Source organism: Emydura macquarii, unplaced genomic scaffold (assembly GCF_026122565.2).
Source record: "Emydura macquarii macquarii isolate MOO-44397 ecotype Brisbane River unplaced genomic scaffold, CSIRO-AGI_Emac_v2 contig_1027, whole genome shotgun sequence".
Classification (NCBI taxonomy): domain Eukaryota; kingdom Metazoa; phylum Chordata; order Testudines; family Chelidae; genus Emydura; species Emydura macquarii.
In genome coordinates, this window is record NW_027131164.1 from 17,298,932 (window position 1) to 17,321,407 (window position 22,476).

Consider the following 22,476-nt stretch of genomic DNA (forward strand, 5'->3'; position numbering starts at 1 on the left):
AGGCTACTGGCTGAGTGTTCTCCATGATGGATCCTTGCTTCTGGAACTTTTTACTCCTCTCTTCTACTCCCAGAACCTGTGTGTAACCTTCTGGACATAATGCAGAGCCCATCTTCTCTCTCTTCCCCTCATCCCCCGTTCAAAATTCTGGGGAGGGAAGTGGCTTAGGGTTGGAAAGATTTGGATTTGTAATTGATGATGAGTATTAACGATATTTTTGCATTAATAATGTAAGGAGTGGGCAGTCAAAGCATTGGACATGCGCTTATTGAGGCTCACCTAAATTTTAATAAATAAAATGAGGCTCTGACTCTGAGATAGGAACCAGTTAAAATACTGCTAGCTGTGTGAAGCCCTACTAAACGCAAAAGCAATCACTTAGTGCTCTTAAGAGGTGCTGTTACACTTGGGATTACTAAAGACGGACCATGTGGTCATATCTCATGTATTTGGTGTGGTCTTTCTTGATTTATTTGAATCTTGGTAATGTGTTAAGAGCTAAATAACTTTTTGTCTCAACAGATGCATGTTCCTGGTCATGCTGGGTTTAAAGGAAATGAAGAGGCTGATAGACTTGCAAGAGAAGGAGCTGGAAAACAAAACTGCTAGCATGCTATCCAAGACTAGAAAACTTCATTCTTGCTAACTAAAGACTATTGCAGCCGTAAGACATACAGACTATCTTTTCAGTATGAAAACTTCCTATTGGATTGTTCAAAATAAGTTAATTTAAACTTTGTTGGAACTATACTTCTCCCCCCCCCCCCTTTTTTTTTATTTAAAATTTTTAAATATACATTGTTCCCTACAAACACCTACTTTTCTAGGGTGTTCAGATTACTTAGCCACAGCCTTACTGGTGGAGGTTTGTTTAACAATTAACTGAACATTCAAATATTGGTCAAATTGAGGTATCCAGTGTTTAATCCCTTTTGCGACAGTGCCCCTTAAGAATTTTTTTATACGTTCCACAACTGAGATGTTTTACAAAGTGATTGTTCCAGAAAAGTTTATGAAGAGGAATATGTTGCAATCTGTCTGCTAGATAAATGTTTTATTTTCCCTTTACCAAGAGTTTTGAAAAAAATGTAAACTTGAAGTTTGATGTTAGTGTGTTTATAAACAGAGTGTAGAAAATACCAGAGGGCAGTGACAATCATTTGAACTGTATAATGCTATAAAACAGCATTTGAAGAGGTGCAGGAGGAAAGTTAACAAGTATTTGTTAGTGTTAGCTGGTAAGGGCATCCATATGTAAACTGCTGTAAAGTGTTTGTTAGTGCAAACTTGCAGTGGTAACAGTTAACATGCTAGACTGCAGGGAAGCATTAAACAGGCTTCCTCTTCAGCCACTTGAATTCCAGGTCCCCAGCTGACTTTGCTTCCAGCTTTCTTCTTCCTGAAGCAACCTCTCACTGGCCTCTAGTCAGCTATTGCCATCACAAGATGGGCTCCTGAGTAACTTCATACTGCAAACTGCCCTGTTCACTGTTGTGCTCTCTTATACCTTTTCACTGACCTTGATTATTTCACACTTGAATCCATGTGAATTCTGGTGACTTTCATACTGGTCAGTGTCCTGTGTACTATGGTTTGACACATTAGTTGATTGACTTCTGCCTTTTTGCCTATTTTTGCAAACTTCTTCCTGTGCCACTTATGTTTTTGTGGTCCCACTGCTTTTTCTGTCCCCTGCTTCTTTAGCACCCCCATGCTTTCCATGTTATTTTGCTGCTTTCTTTTCCCTTCTTTAACCTTCATAATTTTTGTTCTGTTTCCATCTCCTGTTTGTATGTTCCATTTTCTTTTCCTATGAACAAGACCTTATATTCTACTTAGTGTGTTCCTTGTCCCGACATGCTCATCACCTCTTGCCACACTGACACATTTGTTAACTCCATTCCTGCCTTGTTTCTATTCTGTTCTCTTTACCTGTGATTTGATTCTGTTAACCTCATCTCAATGGATTTCCTTTCTTTTAATCCCGTTCCAAACATACTTTACTGCTCACAATTCTTCCCTACCTGCCTCCTTTTTTTTTTTTTTTTTTTTTTGCCCATATGCCTTGCCCTGTAAGATGCATTTGGCTCCTCTTTCCAGTTCCATCTCTTGCCAGCTTCCCTTTTTTGAAGTGCAGATTGACTCTTCCCTTCCCTCTTGGTGGAATCTTCCATCTCATCCTAGCTTCCCTTCCTGTTTCTCCCCTACATTATCCTAGGGTATTCAGATTTCATTTTGATGTTCTGACCCTAAAGCTTTTCCCTTCCTTTCCTTCTGACATTCAGTAGTGTATTGACACCTGTCCACCAATGTGGTCACTCACTTGACCCGTTCTGACTCATTGCCACCTTTCCTTGGCATCAGTCATTCCCCCTCAACCTTGAGACTTGTAGCTTTATTCACTTTTTTGTCCTTTCCCTTTCAATAGCATGGGGTCCTTTTATAGCTGCACCCTCTCCATTCTATTACTGTAGCTTTGGTCCTTTCTCCACCTCAACTCCACCTCCTCTATGCCAGCATTTATGTACTTACTAAAATTTTGGTCTTTAGGAATGTAGGATCTTAAAGAAAATAAGATATCTTAATTTTTCATATATTATATTTCTATCTTCAAATGACATGGGCTGTGTCTAGATTGGAGTTTTGCCCCAATTACAATCATTGGTGTAAGATGAACCAGTCACTTCTAGTGTAGGTGGGCAAAAGATACTCTTTTAGCACTTAATCCTTTTGAAACCAGGGTAAGTTCCATTGCTTGGAATGGCTTTGCCTTCCTACAATTAGGAATTATACCATTTCAACTACATGTATGGCTGTAAAGGGGCAAATCCCCAATCTAGTCAAGGCCTTAGTTAAACTCTGCTGTAGAGTTCCCTATGTGGTGGCTTTCTGATACTCGTATTAAACTTTACTGAGCACATTTTTTACCTCACTGCAGGGTTTGATGGGTAAACTGGTCTTTTCCTGCATAACAAATCACCACTGGTTGAGGTTCATCAGCCTGGATTATAGCTTCATATCTGTGCAACTGCAGTACCCTTAAATAAATTTACATGGGGGGTCATTTGAGGGTAATGGAGACTACAGCGGTATATTGCAGGGTTGTATGTGACTTGCACACCTTCTGCTGGTGTTGATAGTTCATCAGACATTTTAGCTGTTGAAACACACAGCCTATTGTGGTTGCAAGCTCAAAAACACTTTTACAAATAAACCGAAGCCATTTAATATAAAAATTGGTGTGACTGGATTTAAGAACCCTAGTCTAACTTCAGTCACGTCTCAGGTGAAAAATGCAGCCACATGTATTGGTATTTTAATTCCATCTTAAGTTTGTCAGGGAATATTTATAAAAGTCTCTATATACCTCCGTATCCTTAATTTTACAAGAACTAATAAAAACCTGTTTTTAAGCTTCCTCAGTTCTCTGGAACACTGCATTAGTCAAGAGTGCTGCTAATATAATATAAAAGATTAAAATAATGTTATGCTTGCAAAGTAAGCACTCAAATGGGAAAATCCCAGAATTAAGGTTGCCTGTGTAATCTTACTTTGGTCCCCTTGTATGTAGGCATTGGCTGTTTATAAATAACTTCCTAATTTTTCCACAGGTCCCCATCCAGGATATTTTATCCAATTGAATACCACCCTGGAAATTTAGTTGGATTCTTTCTCTGCCTCTGTCCCAATTTTTGTATAATGCTGGGCCAGTCACTTAAGAGGCAGAAAAGGCCATGAATAAACAATTTAGTGGTAGGCCTGGGATTTGGATGATGTGTTGTAAATAAAGCCAAAGGCCCCACATTGAGTGATGAATGGAAATATTCAACAGTCACCTATACAGTGAGCACTGTCTGTCCATCCTATGCATTGAATGTGGCAAAAACAATGTTATCATGTAATTGAAGTCACTGTATCATAATGTGTACATAAAAGGCCAAATAAAGATGGAACAAACTTAATTCTGGGATTTCTTACCTTTTGAGTACTTCACTTTGCACCCTTACATAAAACTATGCTAAAATAGTGTTAATTATAGGGGAGGAGAAGGCCTCTCTGCGGAGTCAGCAGCACTGTACATTTATGCTGCGTGTACAAGCACACATACTTCTGACCAAGCTTCTCTTCTACACTAGTATTTCTGCCTTTCTTTTTTTTCCCTCATCCATCAAGCACCAACCTAGATTGTCTAGCTTTGGCCTTGTTTATTGAGAGCTTCATTACATATTTTGCTAGTCATAAATCTGATCATGATGGGAGAGGGGAAGAATGACAGTGCTTGGTTTGTCTGCAGTGTAGTTGTAGCTGTGTTGATCCTAGGATATTAGTGAGACCAAGTGGATGAGAGATCTTTTATTGGACGAACTTCTGGTGGCGAGAGAGACAAGCTTTGAGCCAAATGGCTGTTCTTCAGGTCTGTGAAAAGTGCTAAATGCAAGGTAAAATAGATGTCTTAGTATTATACTAAGTCCATATTCTAAGGGACCATTCAAGGTAGCATGACTGCAGTTGTATTAACAGGCCACTCTACCTTGAATGGTCTCTTAGAATATATTCAACTACTTATGCTAAACAATCTGTTCTGTCTTGCATTTATCTGTGAAGCCTGGAGTATATTTGCCAGAGCTGAAGAAGACCTGTGTGGACTCAAAAACTTATCTCTCTCTCACCAGGAGTTGGTCCTACAAGATTACCTTACCCCCCCTTGCCTCCCCAGAAATTAGTTTGTGATGCTGGGGAGTTGCTACAGGGGATTTTGTGTATTAAAACTGCAGTGTATGCAAGCTCCAATTTTGAATGATGCAGGCACCACATTTGGAATTTCACAGCAGGAGTGCAAATAGAACTCCGATGCTACTCCAGACCTACAAGCCCCTGCCACTGGAGCTAAAACAGAATCTCTGGTAGCCTGGAAGAGCCAAGGGGATGCAGATAAGAGGCTTTTGATTCCATTCAGCAGATGGCAGCAGTACAGTTAATGTTCTGTAGCAGTTTTCATCCAAGAATCTCAAAGCACTTTACTGATATCACTTCTCATGACCCTGCTCAAGCATTATATTCCCCAGTACACAGATGGGAAACTGAAGGAGACACACATTAAGTAAAACCTGAAGGGGTGGGGGAGAAGGAAGGGGATAGAATGTACAAGGTGAATCTGTGATAGAGCCAGGATTATCATAGAAATGTAGGACTGGAAGGGATCTGAAGAGTTCACCTAATCCATTGCCTCACGCTGAGGTGGGACCAAGTAAAGGTGGACCACCCTTGTCCAACCTGTTCTTAAAAACCTCCAATGACAGGGATTCCAAGGTGTTGACTGAATTTGTGGGTGAATTGGGGCACACCAGTAATTGGATGAGAGCCTTCCATTCTCTGATTAAGCAAAGTTTATTGGATATCTAAGCAAATGTTGACAATTCTAGTTTACATAGTCCTAGTAGTGAAGTCCCACTATGGAGCTGGCCAGGAACCGGAATGAGGCCTCAGGTCTGTGTCAATGGAGCTTGATGGCAGCCTGTGAGAATCTCAGCAGTCTCTGAGTCCCAAACATCTCAGTCTTTTATATTCTGTGATGTTGTCTTGGAAACCACACTGTTTGGGTGCTTTTCTTACATTCTGTGGAGCTTCTCTATCTTGTTTACTACATTCTCCCTCCTACCACCATCTTTTGCTGATTCAAACCAGTCTCAGCCAATTTTATCATGATCTTCTGTAACCTAGCAGGCCCTGGGCAACTTGAGTCAGGCTTACTTCTTAATCTACAACAATCCCTTCCTTGACAGTCTGGTCAGGATGTACTTCAAAATGGGACACACACTCATTAGTATTAAAACATGCACTGCTGATTTTAAAAGTGTCGTCTTCTCATATAAATCCTAATCCTTGCTCTACAATACAGACTTCTAAATCTGTTGACTGCCATTTATCATTGTCCCATACAGCCCATACCCTATGGTCTATTATTGGATAAATTACTGCACCCTTTTGGTTAATAGCCAGGGCTATTTGTTCTTCAGGAATGTTCTTCAATGGAATACACCTTTTCAACAGTAGCTTCTGCTATTGTCAATACATAAGCAACAACTGATGTCGATATAAGTAAAATTTACTAATCTCCACCAGACTTGTAACCATCATTCCTTTTGAGTGGCAGCATCCCATATGATTTTCTGAATTTCTACAGGTAAAATTCTATTTGCCCCATCTCTAAGATTTATGACAACATTTTGTACCCAGGCTTGGGCTTATATGCGGTTTAAGGCCAAAGAAACATTGCTTTCTTTAACACTAAGAGCTTTCAAAATTAATTGGTGATCTTATTCATTTATCTTTTCCCATTCTGGCAAAACATTTGCTATTAACCATTGACCCATTCCCAGTTCTGATAAGGATGAGTTTAGAGATTTCAACAAGCCTTGCATCCTGAATGTTGCATCTTCCAACTTATTTGCCAAAACCTGTAGTCCATGCTATTCAGTACTCCTAATCCAGTTCCTGTGCCTCCCAATATTTTGGCATCTACACCCCTTTTAAATCATTTAGTACATGAAAACAAATTATTAATCCATTTAGTTCATTCCATGTGTAATATAGATATAAATGTAGTACAGTTGGGTCTTAGAGTACATATGTTAACCAGTAGACAAAGATAACCACCATTTTTAATGACTGAACCGGCCTGGTTATCAATTCTAATACATGATCATGCTTTACCACATAGGGTCCTATTTTTTAAACATATGGGGCAAGGGCAGGAATTACCGAGAATTTTTCAGTAAACCACTCAGCTTCTCATATCTTCCATGGACTCTTTAACCTTGAGGTCAGTAGTGCACTCCTGGTTCCTTTACACCACACATGAAAGGCTATTGGAGGAATGCTACATCCACCATTTACCTCTATCTCCCTATTATACCACAGGCCGTTAATATTCAGTTGGTTTGCTTGATACATTCAATGCTTTTTCACATAATTCACTCTTATTTTAGTTACATTGTCCAATGAGTCGGTAATATTTACAAAGGTCTCCTGCAAGGCTATGGCATTAGTGGTATTTGCTTGGGAATATCTTATCTGTAATACTTCAGTTTGTCCTATTTTGGCCCAATGAGGCACATACCAGGACAAAAAGTGGCACCTAGGCATTACACACTTAGAGAAAAGTGTACTTCACCATATACAGCTATCCATGCTACTTTGTTTACTAATTCAAGTAGTCACATTAAAATGATACTTTCTGTTAATGTCAAAAACCACACACTTAGTTCCATTATCTCCTTTAATTATTTTCACAGTAGAATTTAAGAATATATCCTCCATCTGGTTAGTGTACTGTCACGTACAACTAACTTTATCACTTTGTTTTCTAGTCCAAAAAGTTACATTGAGCTTGCATTCACGCTCCACATCAGTATTACAGATCTGTCTTTGGGTTGCAGTTGAATTCTCTTTTACACAGCATTGTATATTAACAGTTTTCCTTTACTTCAACTTTAATTATGCTGTTATTATTTTGACTGCTGGGGAGAGCATACTCACTATACCGTTATACTCAACTACCCGACCATCATCTTAAGACCTGCAATATACAAAACATGACATGCCTCTATGGGCCATTAATCTGTTGCCTTTGTGTGATTTCAACTGAGATGAGTGGAATAATTTTTTAACCCTTTTCTTGCCTCGGTGTATTTCTAGTTGATATACAGTAGGACTGGCCTTATCCATAATTCTCACAGGTCCCATCCATATGGGCCACTGACCTCAACAAATTCAGGTAATTTCATTTCTCGGCCTGTCATGGCTTTGTAAGGGGTGATCTCATGTGCGGCCATAGTCTTTCCTAGGATCAGTATGTCTAATGGTAGCTTTTGATCCTGGTCTTTTCCTTGTTGGTTAGCCGCTTTTCTCTAAAGCGTGTTTTAAAGTGCAATTTGTCTTTTTTTACTTGCCCTGAACTCTGGGAAAGTGCGATGTGCAATCTCTGCCTAATTCGAAAGGCCTGACCCAACTCCCTTTGTCACTTCTCCTATAAAATGCAGTCTCTGATCTGAATCTATTTATTCAGGTATCTGCAGTGGGAAAACCCCTGCTCTACTAAAACTGTGACAGTGGTATTAGCTGTGTTGTTCTGGGTTGTTATGGCTTCAGTCCATTTTATAAAGCTGTCCACTATCACTGAACAGTATTTATTCCTTCTTGTAGGTAGAGGTAAGGCACCTATAAAATCTATTTGCAAACGACTCGGTGGTCCTGTTACCCTCTGATTGCCTTAACTATTTTGGAGTCTTGGTTATTAGCAGCACAGGTTAAAATTATGCACATGTTGAATTACATTCTCCATAATTCCTGGCCCCCGCCTTGCAGCTTGTATTCATACTAAGATCTTATCTACTCCCAAGTGCCCTTGATCATGCACTAAACCTATAAATTCATCTCTAATCACTTCTCGTACTACCCAAACAGGAAAGTCTCCTCCTTCCTTTTGTGCCAAAATCAATCCTGAAGGATGTTGCCATACCTTCCACTTCAGTGATCTCCCTTTTTTTAATAACTTCATCAGACTTTCATCTTGCTCTTGTAATGCAACTAGATCTATATTTACATTCTTCTGGTCTTGGATAACCATCACTGGATCACTATTGGGACTGTCCTCTTTCCAGATAGTTCCCTCCTTAGTGTCTCTCCCTGCTTCTAAATCAGTCTGGTGGTTCCCTTTTTGTGTGTTTTCACTTTACAAATCTGCACAGACTCTTCTCACTGTTCTGCTAGCCTGGCAAAATATAATAATTTTTTTACCTGGGCTACTGGTTTTCCATCTGCAGTTTTTATACCTCTTCCTCTAGATACAGGGAGCCAATCAAACACTTCCTGAACATCCCAACCAAAATCCAAAAATATTGCTACAGGCTGATTTATGGGGTATTCTCTAATGTATCTGCAACTATCACAACCTCTGCTGCCTGGGCAGAGTGAGGAGTACACTTCCCTTTCACTACTTGTCCACTTATAACATTGACAGCCGCAAATCCTGTATATTGTGTCCCTTTTTTGTAATAACCAGACCCATCTACAAAATATTATAAGATTCACACTTTGTCTCATTCCAAATAATCTCACTTTGGAATAGAGCAGTACTGAATAGTTGTGGGTCAGGCAATGGACAAATGTGTTCTTCTCCATTAATTACAAGACTATATGCTGCCAGGGATAAATTCGATTGCTGTTCTACCATCATTTCCTTATTTATCAAAGCTAAGATCCATTTTGCCAATCTGGGGTTTAAATACATGCCTATCATTGGCCTTTCCAGAAAAAAGATATTTTATGGGTGTATGTGTAGTGCGCAACACCACCGGAGATGATCCAACTAAGTAGTCCCAATGTAGGGCCCACACTAACACCAGCACTTCCTTCTCACAGGCTATAAATTTCTGCTCTACTGGCGTCAGCACACAGGAAGCATTTCCCACTGGGCAGTGGCCTGTACCATGGTCTTGACTCAGTACTGCTCCTAGACCCGTGGATGTTGTAGCTAACAGTAAAACATATGGTTTATCTTTATGGGGATATATAGGAGCTGGGGCCTGGCTTAGGCCTTCTTTTACAGCCTCATTTTGTTCTGGACCTCATTTCCATGCTATATGCCTTTTTAATAATTTATACAAAGGAACAGCTTTTTTTGCATAGCCCTTTATAAAGTCACGTGAAAACCCCAAACATGACCATACTAACCCCAAACATGACCATAAGGTAGTAACATCAGTTGGAGCTGGCAGCTTTTGAATTAATTCCACCCTCTGTCAGAAGTTCGTCCCTCCTGTACTAGGTGACCTCCAAATAAGATACCTGTTGTTGACACAATTGTGCCTTAGCTGGGCTGACTTTAAATCCCAGTTCCTGAGTTACATAAAGCACTTCAGCCAACACTTCTAAGTTCTTTTCTTTGATTTTGGTATGTATGAGGATGTCATCTACATACGAAATTACATTCCTTTGGTGCTCTAGCTTATCTCACGTCCTCATCATGTGGGTGTGACAGGTGGCCAGTGCATAATGGCATCCTTGGGGGTCTTGGGTGAAAGTGTACCATCTACCTTGAAAAGTAAAATCAAACTTATGCCAAGAATCTGGATGAAGCGGATTAGCAAAAAAGGCGTTAGACAAATCAAGTACAGAAAATCATTTAGATCCTCTAGCTATAGCCTGCCACCATGACCTTCAAATATTTAGCAACTCCCAAATGTCATAGGAGTCACTATTTAGAGCGCTGTAATCCACAGTCTCCAGATTTTACCATATGCCAGGGATGGCCAAATTTACTGACCCCCCCAAGACTCCCTGTGACAGGGCGCCTGCCCCGCACTGGCCTGGAAAGGATTCAGAGGGCCCTTAGAGAGGCTGTGCAATAGATAGCCAATAGGAAAGGGCTGCATGGCAGTCAGTCGGGACCCAGGAGGCCAGCATAAAAGGGAGCTGCAGAGCAGAGCAAGGAGAGTGACTCCCAGGAGCCCGAAGAGGAAGGACTGTCAGCATCCTGGACAGAGCATTGGCTGGCTGCTGGGGCTCAGCAGAGCCAAATGCCCTGAAGCAAGGGCAGAGGAGGTACTGGGGTTGCGTGGAAGTGGCTCAGGGAAATCCATTGATGAGTTGGGGGAAACGCAGTGAAAGGCGGCCACACAAAGGGTCTCTGGGCTAGGACCCAGAGTAGTGGGTGGGCCATGGTCCCTCCCTTCCCCAATCGCTATTGGAGTGGTAGCAGGACTGCGGTGGCCACAGTGGGAAGTGGCTAGAACGGACTGCAGAATCCCCTGGAAGAGGGGGAACCCGGATTGTGATTCAGCCGGAGGGCCAAGTCACGAGAAGGAGGGTCCAGTGGAGACAGGATAGACGGCAAGACACTGCAGAGAGGGGCATCTGCCTGGCTGAGAGCTGATTTCCCAGATAGCCAGCAGGAGGTGCCAAGTGGTGAGTCGGACCATGTTACACTCCTCCTTCTTGCTAGGCAGAATCCGCTAGCCCTACCACCTTGCGGCAGGGCAGAAGCTCTGAGCTCCCCACCCTATTCTGGTAGGAGGAGAATGGGGAGCACAAGGGGCTCTGTGAGTTGCACTTTAACTGTAAAAGAGCCGCATGTGGTTCACAAACCACAGTTTGGCCATCCCTGCCATATGCCTTCATTACAGGCTAAATGGGAGAGTTGTTGGTACTCTAATATTCCACCACAACTTCTTATTCCAGCAACAACTTTATAGTTTCATATAATCTCTCTTCTGCTTTTGCTGGGTATCGATACTGCTTTTGGGGTGGGGGATCGGGTCCTTCTATTACAACTTGTGCTTCTATCCTTTGACATTCTGGTTTGTTCTTGGCTCATACCTAGGGATATTGCTGTACTATATCTTGGATGGGCTGCTCCCATGGTGGCATTGCTACCTGCTCATTTGCTTTTAATGCTGCCACCCTGTGTCTTGCTGGCAAAACAGGTATGTCCCAAAAGGGCTTATCCCAAGGAAGCTGACACAACAGAGCACAGTTAGCCAAGTCCACAATGATCCCTAGGCATTTTAACATGTCTGTCCCCGATATTCCCAGTCCTCCCAATTCCATTTTTCCAAACTTGCCTTTTCCTGTCACTAACACAATACTATGCCTGAGTGCAACTGTAAACAGTATCTGAGTTTCCTTTCAATTGAATCCCTCTTACTGAATGTCTTCCTTCATTGCAAAAATTCCCCCCTCAGTGGGATTCTTACCGAGGATGGAATATGAGGCACTCGTATCTATTAACACGGTTTGTCTGATTGCCCGGTCTTCAATGATATTTACTGTCACTCGCCCTCCACACCTCATTAACAATGGATGCCACAAAGAAGGGTGGCAGGAGCGCTCAGTATCTCTGCTGTGTACTATGAGATCCCTCCTTTCTCGCGGGGGTCTAATCCCTTTCCTTCATGCAGTGCCAGTCATTGCAGCAATTCTGCATCAGGGAGTCCATCAGTGTTTTCTTTCTCTTCATATTTTATTAACCGCCTCCACAATTCAGCTCTCCAGGAGTTCGGTTTTCGCTTTCCAACTCCTTCACCCTTTCTTTCTTCCATTGGATCACTCTTTACACACTCCTTTTGGTCCCAAATTTTTAAACATGACTGCTGCCACTTTACCTCCCTTCTTAGTCCCATACCCTGGGAATGCTTGCCTTTGGAGCTCATATCTTTCTCCGACAATACGTTCCAGTTTTGGGAATGGCCTTTCTGCTGCCCCGCCCCCAGCTATTATGCACAGCGAGGGAGTCAGGCCTATGACCAAAGGTTCCTTAAACTCTAGCCAATCCCAGTACAGAGGATCAACCAACAGTAAACTGGTCATACTATGTAGCAATTTCTTTCTTGCTATATAGTCATCAGGACTTTCTCCAGGCACTTGTTTCTCCTGGTGAAACAACACCAAGTGATTGACTTCAGGAAAAAGCACTCGTTGCACTCCCTGTCTTACTTCCTTAATTTCCTTGAATGTCAGCTGCAAGGCCAGTAAAGTCATTCAGATCCATACATCAATTATGTCTCCTGCAGAGTAGCCTCCCTGTCCTCCAGGAAACCTTTGAGCCCTACTTAGCCAACTCATGGCTGTATCTTTTGTCAGGGGAGCCAAAGAATTTCCCATTGCCTTTACTTGTTCAGGAGTGAATGGCTTGCTTTCTGTCCGGGTTTCCTGGGCAGGTCAGGTTCCCTGTCTCTGGACCTGGGTAGTGACTATCAGAGGCATTGGTGGATTCGCTCCATTGCCTCAACATGTCTGATTAGTCCTTCATAATCCACAGCATTTCATCCTACGTGGCACGCTCATGCTCCTGGAATGATCTCTTGCATGGAAAAATGCTTTCCATGTCCAGTTTTTTAGACAATGAAATCCTCCAGGCTCTTAGTTGCGTCAGCTGTCCCAGAGACATTTATTATTTCATTGAACATGTCATCATGCGTTCTCTTTTTCTGCCTTCTAATCTGTAGAAGCCTCTCCACCAGTGTGGAGGATGTGCTGAAGGCCAAGCTTTCCACTGTAAGGCATGCAAAGCACAAGGCAATCTTTGTCAAGTTCTAGTGCAAGATTGCTATTTAAAAAACACTCCCCTAATTACACTCAGTGCAAGCCAGAACATAATCAGAATTCCTAGCTATTCAATTAACCGGTTTGTTGTTCCAGCCGTGGTGAGTATGGGCTGCGGTGTGGGTGATGGGACATGTGCTGTAACTTGTGCGAAACCTGCATTAGAGCGCAGGTGGACCATGCCCCCGGCCCCCCCCCAGCAACATGGACGTTGCTTTAAGACCTGGGACCAGTGTTAAGCCTCCCAAATTGTGGTCTTTGTCCGAGGCAGCTCTGGGGGGATGTGTGTGGAGTTTACAGCAATGAGAAAATACATGAAGCTCTCCCCCCCACCCCCCCAACACTGCTGGTAGTAGTCGCCCCTGAACTTGCAGATTCTGGGGTCAACCCCGATCTCTGCCAACCAAACCATTGGCATGATAGGGAAACAGTTGTTGAGGGACCTGGAAATCGCCATGGGTAGGGAATCACCTGCTCTACTTTTTGTGGTATGAGCACTTGTAATGAAAACTTCCACCATCTCCCCTAGGTGACCCAATGTGATATTAGTCTCCTGAGGGTAAGAGCAGCGGCAAGGGAGCAGATGCTGCAAGTGTCTTGGTACAGACGTGGTCCTTATGCTACTGTTCTGTGCACCGTAATGATGCCAACAGAGTTAATACTGCAGTGGCATGGGAAAGTGTCCATCCTTGGTGGAAGAAATAAGGCAGCCTTCCCCAGAAACCTTCATGCAAAGGATTGCAGACTACCTCCATGGAAGTTTCCTGGAGATCTCCATGGAGGATTCTCAGGCCATCCCCGAGCACATAAACAATCTTTTCCGGGGGGGCACCCTCTGTGAAACTGGAGCGGCCACTGGGAAGCAGATACGCACTGCACCTCACTTTTTCTTCAGACTGTACATAAAATATAAGAGCATGTAGCTGCTACAGTTTGATTGGAATTGCATATTCATCAGAGGTGCCTTCCCTGGCATCACGGTTGGCCACCATGCTGTCCTGTGACCAGCTGGACTGTTCTAGGGTTAAAAATAGTTCCTGGCTCTCAGGTAGAATGGATCCCCTGCTCTCCAATTCTCCTCCTCCATCCAGATGACCGCCTTGTTGTTGTTGCCTGAGGTGGCCTGGGACTCAGCTCCTGGGAGGTATCCATGCTGCGTTTGGGGGTCGTGCTGGGGTTGCTGCCAAGAACTGCATGCAACTTATTGTAGAAGTGGCATGTCTGTGGTTCAAAACCAGAACTACTGTTCGCCTCATCTTCTGGTACGCCTGCTGAAGTTCTTTGATTTTTACACGACACTGCTGCGTGTCCCTGTTGTAGTTCCTCTCCCCCGTGCCCCACTTGTTCTTTTTGTAGATATCTACATTTCTTTGGCTGGATTGGAGCACCCTTTTCTCTCCACAGAACAATAAGATCCACCACCTCCTGTGTACTACAGGCTGGCACACGTTTGAGGTGTTGAGTCACCAGGATCAGTTGCACTGGTGAGCTCTCCATGCTGATCAAACAGGTAATGGGAATTCAGAATTTCCTGGGGCTTTAACAAGGGAGGGGCTGTTTCCTATATACCTGGCTGCTGTGCAGTGGAGTTCAAAACGATCTCCAGAGAGGTCGCAGCAGAGCATTGTGGGACACCTCCTGAGGCCAATTCAGTCGACTTACACAATGCTGTGTCTACACTGCCTCTCTGCCAATCCATCAACATCAATTAAAGTGCTACGCCTCTCACAGAGGTGGAGTAATTAAGTCGATGTTACAGATGAGTTAAGTCGGTGGAAGGGATCTGGTCATGTAGACGCATACATTATTAGATTGATGTAAGGTGGCTTCTGTCAACCTAAGTGTGTAGTGTAGACCAGGCCTGAGTCATTGACTGTCTGCTGGGGGAGTACAGAAGAGTGCGCAGGTCAGGGGTAACCTGGAAACAGGTGGGACCTGTAGAGTGTAGGAAGGCTCCTGCAGGAGTCCATGGATCAGGGGAAAAAACCCAGTTTATCAGTGGCTCTCAGGCAGATGGCCTGCAAGAAGCAGGCTATGAAGGAGAAGAGAGCAGGGAGACTTGCCTGAACTCCCAATTAGATGTTCTGTGGAGTCTAATCCTGTAGGAAGTATCTGGGGCCCCAAGCAGAAGACCTGGGTCAGGGAGAAGGGACATGGCTTATATGTTCAACTTGTATTGTTTTGAAAAAATAAAACTTTGACCTTTGAAGAAAAGAGACTGAAATCCTGTAGCTGAGAGTGGTCATTAAGGCATAGGCTGGTGAGTTAGCCTGCTGGCTTACACTCCACCTGTTCGGTTCTCCTCATCCCAACTCCATCCAGACTCTGTCTGTTCAGATTGCAGAGATGCTAGTCAAGCAAACCCAGGATGATGTATTTTAGCTACCCTAGCACAGAGGTGATGTGGGGAGAGGGGGGACACAGGGTCACCTACCTCCTCATATTTCTGCCAGAATATTTTTATTTCTTTTTTTGCAGGGAGTAGGCTCAAAGTACATGAATGTACAGTAGCTTATTCAAAACAGACGCCAGCAAGAGCAAGCTTCCCCACTTTGTCCTCCCTTTGCAGCGGCCCTCCAGGCAGGCCAATGGGACCACATCTAGGGAGGTTTGGGGGGCTCAAATTCCTCATCTGCCTAAGACTTGCAGAGCTGAGCCCAGCATGGGATCACCACTGAGGCATCTGCTCCGGTGTTTGTTCGGGTCTTGCACAGGGACGGGATGGATTTAACTAGGGCCACGCAGTGGCTAATGCACAGGAGCCCCCAGCCAGGGAACCCTTGGAAGCCACAGCTGGAAACTACCCAGCCTCCAGAAGCTCAGGGTGGGGCTGTCCCACTCCCATGTATGGGTTTCCTGTTGACTCAGAGCAGGCCCTGCTCAGTCACATAGTGCTACCGGGCCCCCTTCTTGTGCGGTAACTCATAGAGCGGAGCTAGGCTAGTGATCTCGGACGCTGGGCGAGCTACGCTACGACCTGTGCCCAGCGTGGAGAGGCAGGAGCAACAGTTGGACACTACAGGGAGGGGCTGCTGCTTTCCGAAGGGGAGGCTGGGAGTAGGAGTGGGGGCGAATCTTTAAATTGTGTCTCCCCCCCACTATCAACAGTTACGCATCACCTCTGCACTAGCACTTAAACAGTCTTCAGTCCAGGTTCAGGGCTACCCATTACTGAAAATCATGGTGTGATTTCCTAATGTAGAAAAGCTCTCCGACAGAACAGGAACCAATACCAAGGGGTGCTGGTGATTGATTATCAAGCATTGTATTGGAAACATTATAGCTCTACGCTTGCCTGTGACTGGCCTCTAAGCAGCCTGCTGGCTGCTGAACAGATGCTGTGCAGCCCGTCAGTACCAACTCACCAGAGAGAGCTTTTTTCAGCCGAGTCTGCAAAGAGTTCAGATGGTGGCTGAACTTTTGTTATGGTGCCCTCTAAAATGTGCTGTCATAGGCCTCCCTCTTACATATGTCTAAAGCTACCCTCAGAGAAGAGAAACAGAAACCTGAGCCTTTCTTGCTTGATAACTTCGAGCAACAGCAAAATATACATAGCATTCTTTCAACATTGTATTTTGGGAATCAGAGTATGATCAAGAATGTACTTCCCATATGATTCTCCCTCCTGGAGGTGAGTTGTATGCCTGGTTGACAAAGGTGGAACTTTATTTACACTGTTTTAAAATGAAAGGAAGCATGTCTTCCAAAAGGAAATAAAAGTAGGGACTCTCGTCTGCTGACCTTCTTGCACCTTTGGTGCCATGGTAAAAGGTGCTATAAAAACCTTAAATAGATTAGGTTGAAAATTCCTAGCCTTAGTTCTTACTTTCTACTCTGAATAAGGCCTCTGGCTTTAATGTTTAACCTCCAAAATCACAATTTCTAACACCTGAACCCAAATTAAAGTTAAGCCTAAAACAAGGAATTCTCTCACAAATGTATTTTTAAAAATTTCTCTGCATGGGCAGCCATGGTTTATTTGGGTTGTTTGTTGATTATTGAGTTCCACTGACCAATCAGAAAGACAGTAACTCACATTTTCAGTACTGTGTCTCAGCCAGCCATGAAGTAAAAGGAATGTTTGGCTCCTGATCACCCAGCTCCATCACCACCATTAAATAAAGGGACTGCGTCAGTTCCTGCAATGGGTGAATATGGTCGCTGAAAAATTAGTGCAGTCCCTGAATGAAGCACTATTCCAGAACATGAACTGAAAATGTAACTGCTGAAGCATGTCAACTTGTTCCAGATAGGAGTAAGTGTGTTTGCTTTTAAAAATCTCAGGGAAACATTATCGCCTTTTACAAAAATACAGAGAAAAACTGAATTCAAAAAATAAGATTTTTAATCTGGAACTCTTTGCCCCACAAAAAAACCACCCAAACTGTTGTATTATTTCCTTTAATTTCTTAAACTGAATGTAACAAAACATAAAACCTAAAAATCAGATTGCCTGATGCTAACCAGTGATCTTCTCCCAGGAGACATGAGCTGAAAGATTTAAAATAATCTTCCATTCCTTGTACCTTAGAGCACTTCTTCTCTATGCCTATCTGTCTTTTCCAGACAGCCTTCCAGCTTGCTTAGCGTAGAAGAAATTCCCTCAGTTTTGTCTTGAGGGACCAAAGGATATTGTGAGGAGCATCCGACTCAGAATTGATTTGCTCAAGCATTTCATGAACTGAATTTCCAACAGCACAGGGGGCTGGAGGAAATGCAGGCCTCCAGGCCTTGGTGGGAGCATATGCTTTAGAGAAATCCTGCTGATCACTTCTGATCTTTCCCTTTGTCAGTTTTAGATACATCAGCAAAATAAAAATAATTTGATACCCATCATCTTGTTCTGAGAATATGCATTGAGAGCATGAACAAAAGAGAGAAAATGGGTTAAAATAAGAAAACAAGAATCACGACAATGTGCATTTCTTCTGGCTTTTGCCACAGTCTACCTACTCGGAAAACTTTAAGGTTTAAACATATTTGTGTATGTAGGTACAGACGTAAGAATGAGAAATTGATTCAAGTCCTGAACAGACTTGAAGTCATCCCTCCACCCCCAATTTCCCCTGGAGGTCAAGAGGAGATAATACCTCCTCCACTTTCCTCTCCAAAAGCAGCTCCAAACTCTTGGCAACCTTCCACTTGATTTTCCCCTCTGGCTGAAGAACAAAAGGAACAGGCCTACCCCCACTGTGGCAGTGAGCCTAGAACACAGATCTTTGTGCTCGGGCAATGGGAATGGAGAGACAAGTGTCTTACAGCTTGCTTTCTAGCAGTTTGTGGCGCTGCAAATTGTAAGCTGGCCCTGGATGAAATGTTTGGACAGAGAAGATGGAGGAACACCAGTGATGCCTTGCTCAAAGCTAGAGCTAAACACATTTAGAAACTTAGGTGAACAGAAATGCTGATGAATCATACGTGCCAATATGATACCACATAAAGACATTTTTTATTTTTTTCAATTTGCCTTTTCAAAATCTAGGAAATGACACTAACGGTTAAAAGAACATTGAAGTTGCAAAGTCGAGCACTCAAAAGTTAGGAAATGACAAAATAAAGGTTAATTTGGATCCCAATGTGCATTATTTACGATAGTCTCTAATTACATGATCCATACAATATTTTTTCCACAGAACATCTGCCTGATGCAGTGCACAGAAGTCACCATACTCTGGGGATGAATCAGGGTTGTTTAGTGAACTGTTGTCTGTATGACCCCTGCTTCGTGTGTTGCAGAAGTTGGAAGGTGTTTTAGCGACTGAGGCAGTGGATTTCAGGCAGGGAAAGTGGTTAAGGCAGTGGAATGCTGTTCTAGAGAATTGGACTCTATCCCTGCCTGTCACAGAATTCCTATTTGATGTTACAGAAGTGGTAACTAATTATGTTCCTCATTTTCTGGGTGTCCAACTTAAGGCCCTGGGGCCTGATCTGAGCTGCAAAAAGAAGTCAGGGGGAGCTATGCTTTGGACATATAAAGTTCTATGTAATGCTAAGTGTGGCGCTTTGGGGTTCAACTCAGAACAGTAAGGGATTGTGTCACTGACTATTCCGTAGCCCTGGGCAAGTCTGTACTGTGCAGCCTTGGTTGAGAACCTGACATGAGCAGCAAGCTCACAGCAGAATAGCCTCACTCTGGCTTCCACCAGCCTTGGTTATTCTTTGCAAGGTGACCCCAATAACTCCCCAGTCCCAAATTTCCCCCAAACGATCTGTCCTGTAGTGTCAACCCTCTCTTGGAACACTTACAGAAGTTAAGTTCACTACTTCTTTAAAGAGTCATTAAACAGCAACCCATTAATTTAACTGGTGTTTGACAAACACTTATTTCAATCACAGCCCTGTGCTGGTTTCTATTAAATGTAAAACAAGTTTCATTAATCAAAAAGTCATAGGTTTAAGTGATACCAAATATAAGGAATAAAGTTAGAAAGGGTCACAAGCAAACAAAAGTAAAAATACGCTTCTAAGACTAAAATCTGATTTAACCAACTAGACTCTCTTGTTCAAAGTGTTTCTGACCAAGTCTCTTTTGCAGCAGGGTTGACCCGACCCTCTAGCAAGGACCTTCACAGAGCTCAAAGTGCTCAGTTCCTTTGTATCTTCAGGTGAAAGATGCCAAAATGACTTTTTCTCTCTCCTTATATCTTACCAAAGTTCATTGACCCTGCATCAGGAAGGCTGCTGAAGGGTACAATTTCCATACCCCCACAGAGACTTAAGTGGTCATCTTTCCCCACTTGCTCTCCTGATGGCTTTGTTTACTATGCATGTAAGTGTACCTTTATCATCTCTGCCTGACGATCAGGCTGGTCAGACAGACAAATACACATTACTCTATCTAGGGCAGACTGAGCTTATACATTGCTTGCCAAATACATTTTAAGAATATAAACATATTCTAGCACATATTTATAACTTTGTACACACCCTGCACATACTCCACACAATGATTTTCAGGACAAGTATATAACCAGTTTGTATATGATACCTTACATGACATCTTTTAGATACAGATTATGACAACCATGTGTTAGGTATTCAGTGTACGTCAGGCCTGACAAAAATTGCTGACACAGTAATGAATCATCATTAGGCCTCTGTGTCACACTAAGCCCTGATCTACACAAGACAGCTTAATAACTCCACCTCCATGAGAGGCCTAGAGTCAATATCAATGTAGTTAAGTCAACACAGTGTCAGCGCATATGCTGCATTGCTTACATTGACTGTTGCTGGCTTTCAGAAACCAGCTTGCAATGCCCCATGCTGATAATTCAATCATTGCAAGCACTCCTGGTGAGGACACGCACCGTCGACACAAGGAGCAAAGTGTAGACACGCACAAGCGATGCAATTACTGCAGCAGCTGTATGCCGACATAAATTCAGTCAACTTAATTTTATAGTGTAGTCATGCCCTAAGTTGTGTGAAAAATCAGATCATAGGTGCCTCAAAGTGGGTGCCAAACATTAATGGTCGCTTTTGACCTTAATCTCTTGCCTTAATTCTTCATCTGTAAAATGTGGATGATGCCATCCACTCACCTCACAAAGGTGTTATAAAAATAAATCAATTCATGGATGAGCAATCTTAATACTGTTATTTCCTAACTTTGAGTGCTTGACTTTTGCAACCGTAATGTTCCTTTAATGTCATTTTTGTGTGTGTAAAATAATTTTTAAAATAGAAGGAAAACCAATGGGATGGGTCATCCTTCTACTTATGTATCTTATCTGGTCCATATATTTTTGTTTAACTATTTACATTATTAATTAATCTATATTGTGGTAGAACCTAAGACCCCCAGTCCTGGACAAGGAGCCATTGTGCTAGATGCTGTACAAACACAGCATCATAAAGCTCACCAGGTTTCTTTGGGGCAAGGATTTTGTTTTCTTCCATGTTTTGCAGAACACAGAGCACTGCAGATGTTCTGTACAGTATAATAATAATATTCTTGAAATAATACTGAAATAGTGTTATTTTGAAGGTACCAAAATACATGCTTTGGACAGTTAAATGGCATTATTAAAGGGTTTTAAAAGACTGACTTTGAATGTTATCTGGATCAAAGAACACTTATAAAATGTGAAAGTTGTAGTTGGGTGAGCACCTCTGCAAAGTATAAGGAGACATAAAAACAGACATAGCTCAAACTTGTACACAGTTTACAAAATGGGGACTCAGGAGACAAGTTGTCCAAGCCTTTAAATTATCAGGTTTCAACAAACTTGTGAAATAAGGATGTGGCCCATCCATGTTTATAAAGCTTTGTCTGACAGTGCAGGTAACAAATTTTGTTGCATGCAACAAGTTCAGCATGGTAATCAGTATTAAGAAAACAGTCATCATATCACAGGATACTAAGATCCTACCTAAAGTCTACGTCAATAATGAAGCTCTGGACAATGTGGATCACTTCTGATATCTTGGCTTTTTAAATCAGCTCACTTAGCCTTGATTCAGAACTTGATGCGAGAATCAGCAGTCTCCAGCACCTTTGGCAAACTTTCCTCATGTCAGGTACAACAAGCTGCTAACCCTGAATACAAAGGTGTCCATCTATCAGGCTTGTGTCCTCAGTACCCTCCTTTACAGCTGTGTACTCCAAGCAGGAGCAGTGATTGAACAGTTTCCACCTTCACTGTCTCAGAAAAAGTCACTTCGGACCAATGGATCACTAACAATGAGATCCTTGAGAGACCCGGCCTACACTCTATGTAGGCTATGCTGGACGCTCACAGGCTTCGCTGGCTAGGACACGTAGAGCGCATGCCTGAAGATCATCTGCTGAAGGTTGTGCTCTATGGGTGACTCAAGAACTATCTGCAATGCACAGGAAGGCCAAAGCTCCGATGCAGCGACAAGGTCAAGCAGGGTCTCACAAAATTCAGCAGTCCCATTGACAACTGGGAGAGCCCTGCCACAGCTGCTCAGTCTGGAAAAGCCGGGTCAAGGCTGCTGCGGTCATTGTGGTGAGTCATCAGAGAGCCCAGGCCGAGGCCTGTAGGCAAGCCAGGAAGCAGAGTGGGCTCCAACCTCCATCTGGCAAGTGAACATGTAGCCACCGTGGGAAGGTCTGCCACTCACACATTGGGCTCTTCTCATAGACTTTAAGGTCAAAAGGGACCAATATGATCATCTAGTCTGACCTCCTGCACAACACAGGCCACAGAACCTCGCCTACCCACTCCTGTAATAGACTCCTAACTTATGACTGAATTATTAAAGTCCTCAAATCATGATTTAAAGACTTTAAGATACGGAGAATCCACCAGCAAGTGAGCTGTGCCCCATGCCACAGAGGAAGGCGAAAAATCCCCAAAGCCTCTGCCAATGTGCCCTGCGGGAAAATTCTTTCCCAACCCCAAA

The 22,476-nt window shown here is 43.0% G+C and overlaps 1 protein-coding gene and 1 pseudogene across 6 annotated transcripts in view; one reads left to right on the plus strand and one right to left on the minus strand.

The window, feature by feature from the left end:
* The window catches only part of RNASEH1 (ribonuclease H1), a 41,445-nt gene that overhangs the window by 13,435 nt on the left and 5,534 nt on the right, over positions 1 to 22,476 (plus strand). For 4 of the 6 annotated variants that reach the window (XM_067544826.1, XM_067544825.1, XM_067544827.1 and 1 more), the window contains one exon: positions 523 to 3,962. In XM_067544826.1, the coding sequence (XP_067400927.1) occupies positions 523 to 609 (87 nt within the window). In that variant the 3' untranslated portion in view covers positions 610 to 3,962. Of the gene's footprint in view, positions 1 to 522; positions 3,963 to 22,476 lie in introns of those variants that run through there. The other 2 variants (XR_010919058.1, XR_010919059.1) reach the window with 2 other exon arrangements.
* Positions 5,755 to 12,540, minus strand: LOC137150703 (uncharacterized; annotated as a pseudogene).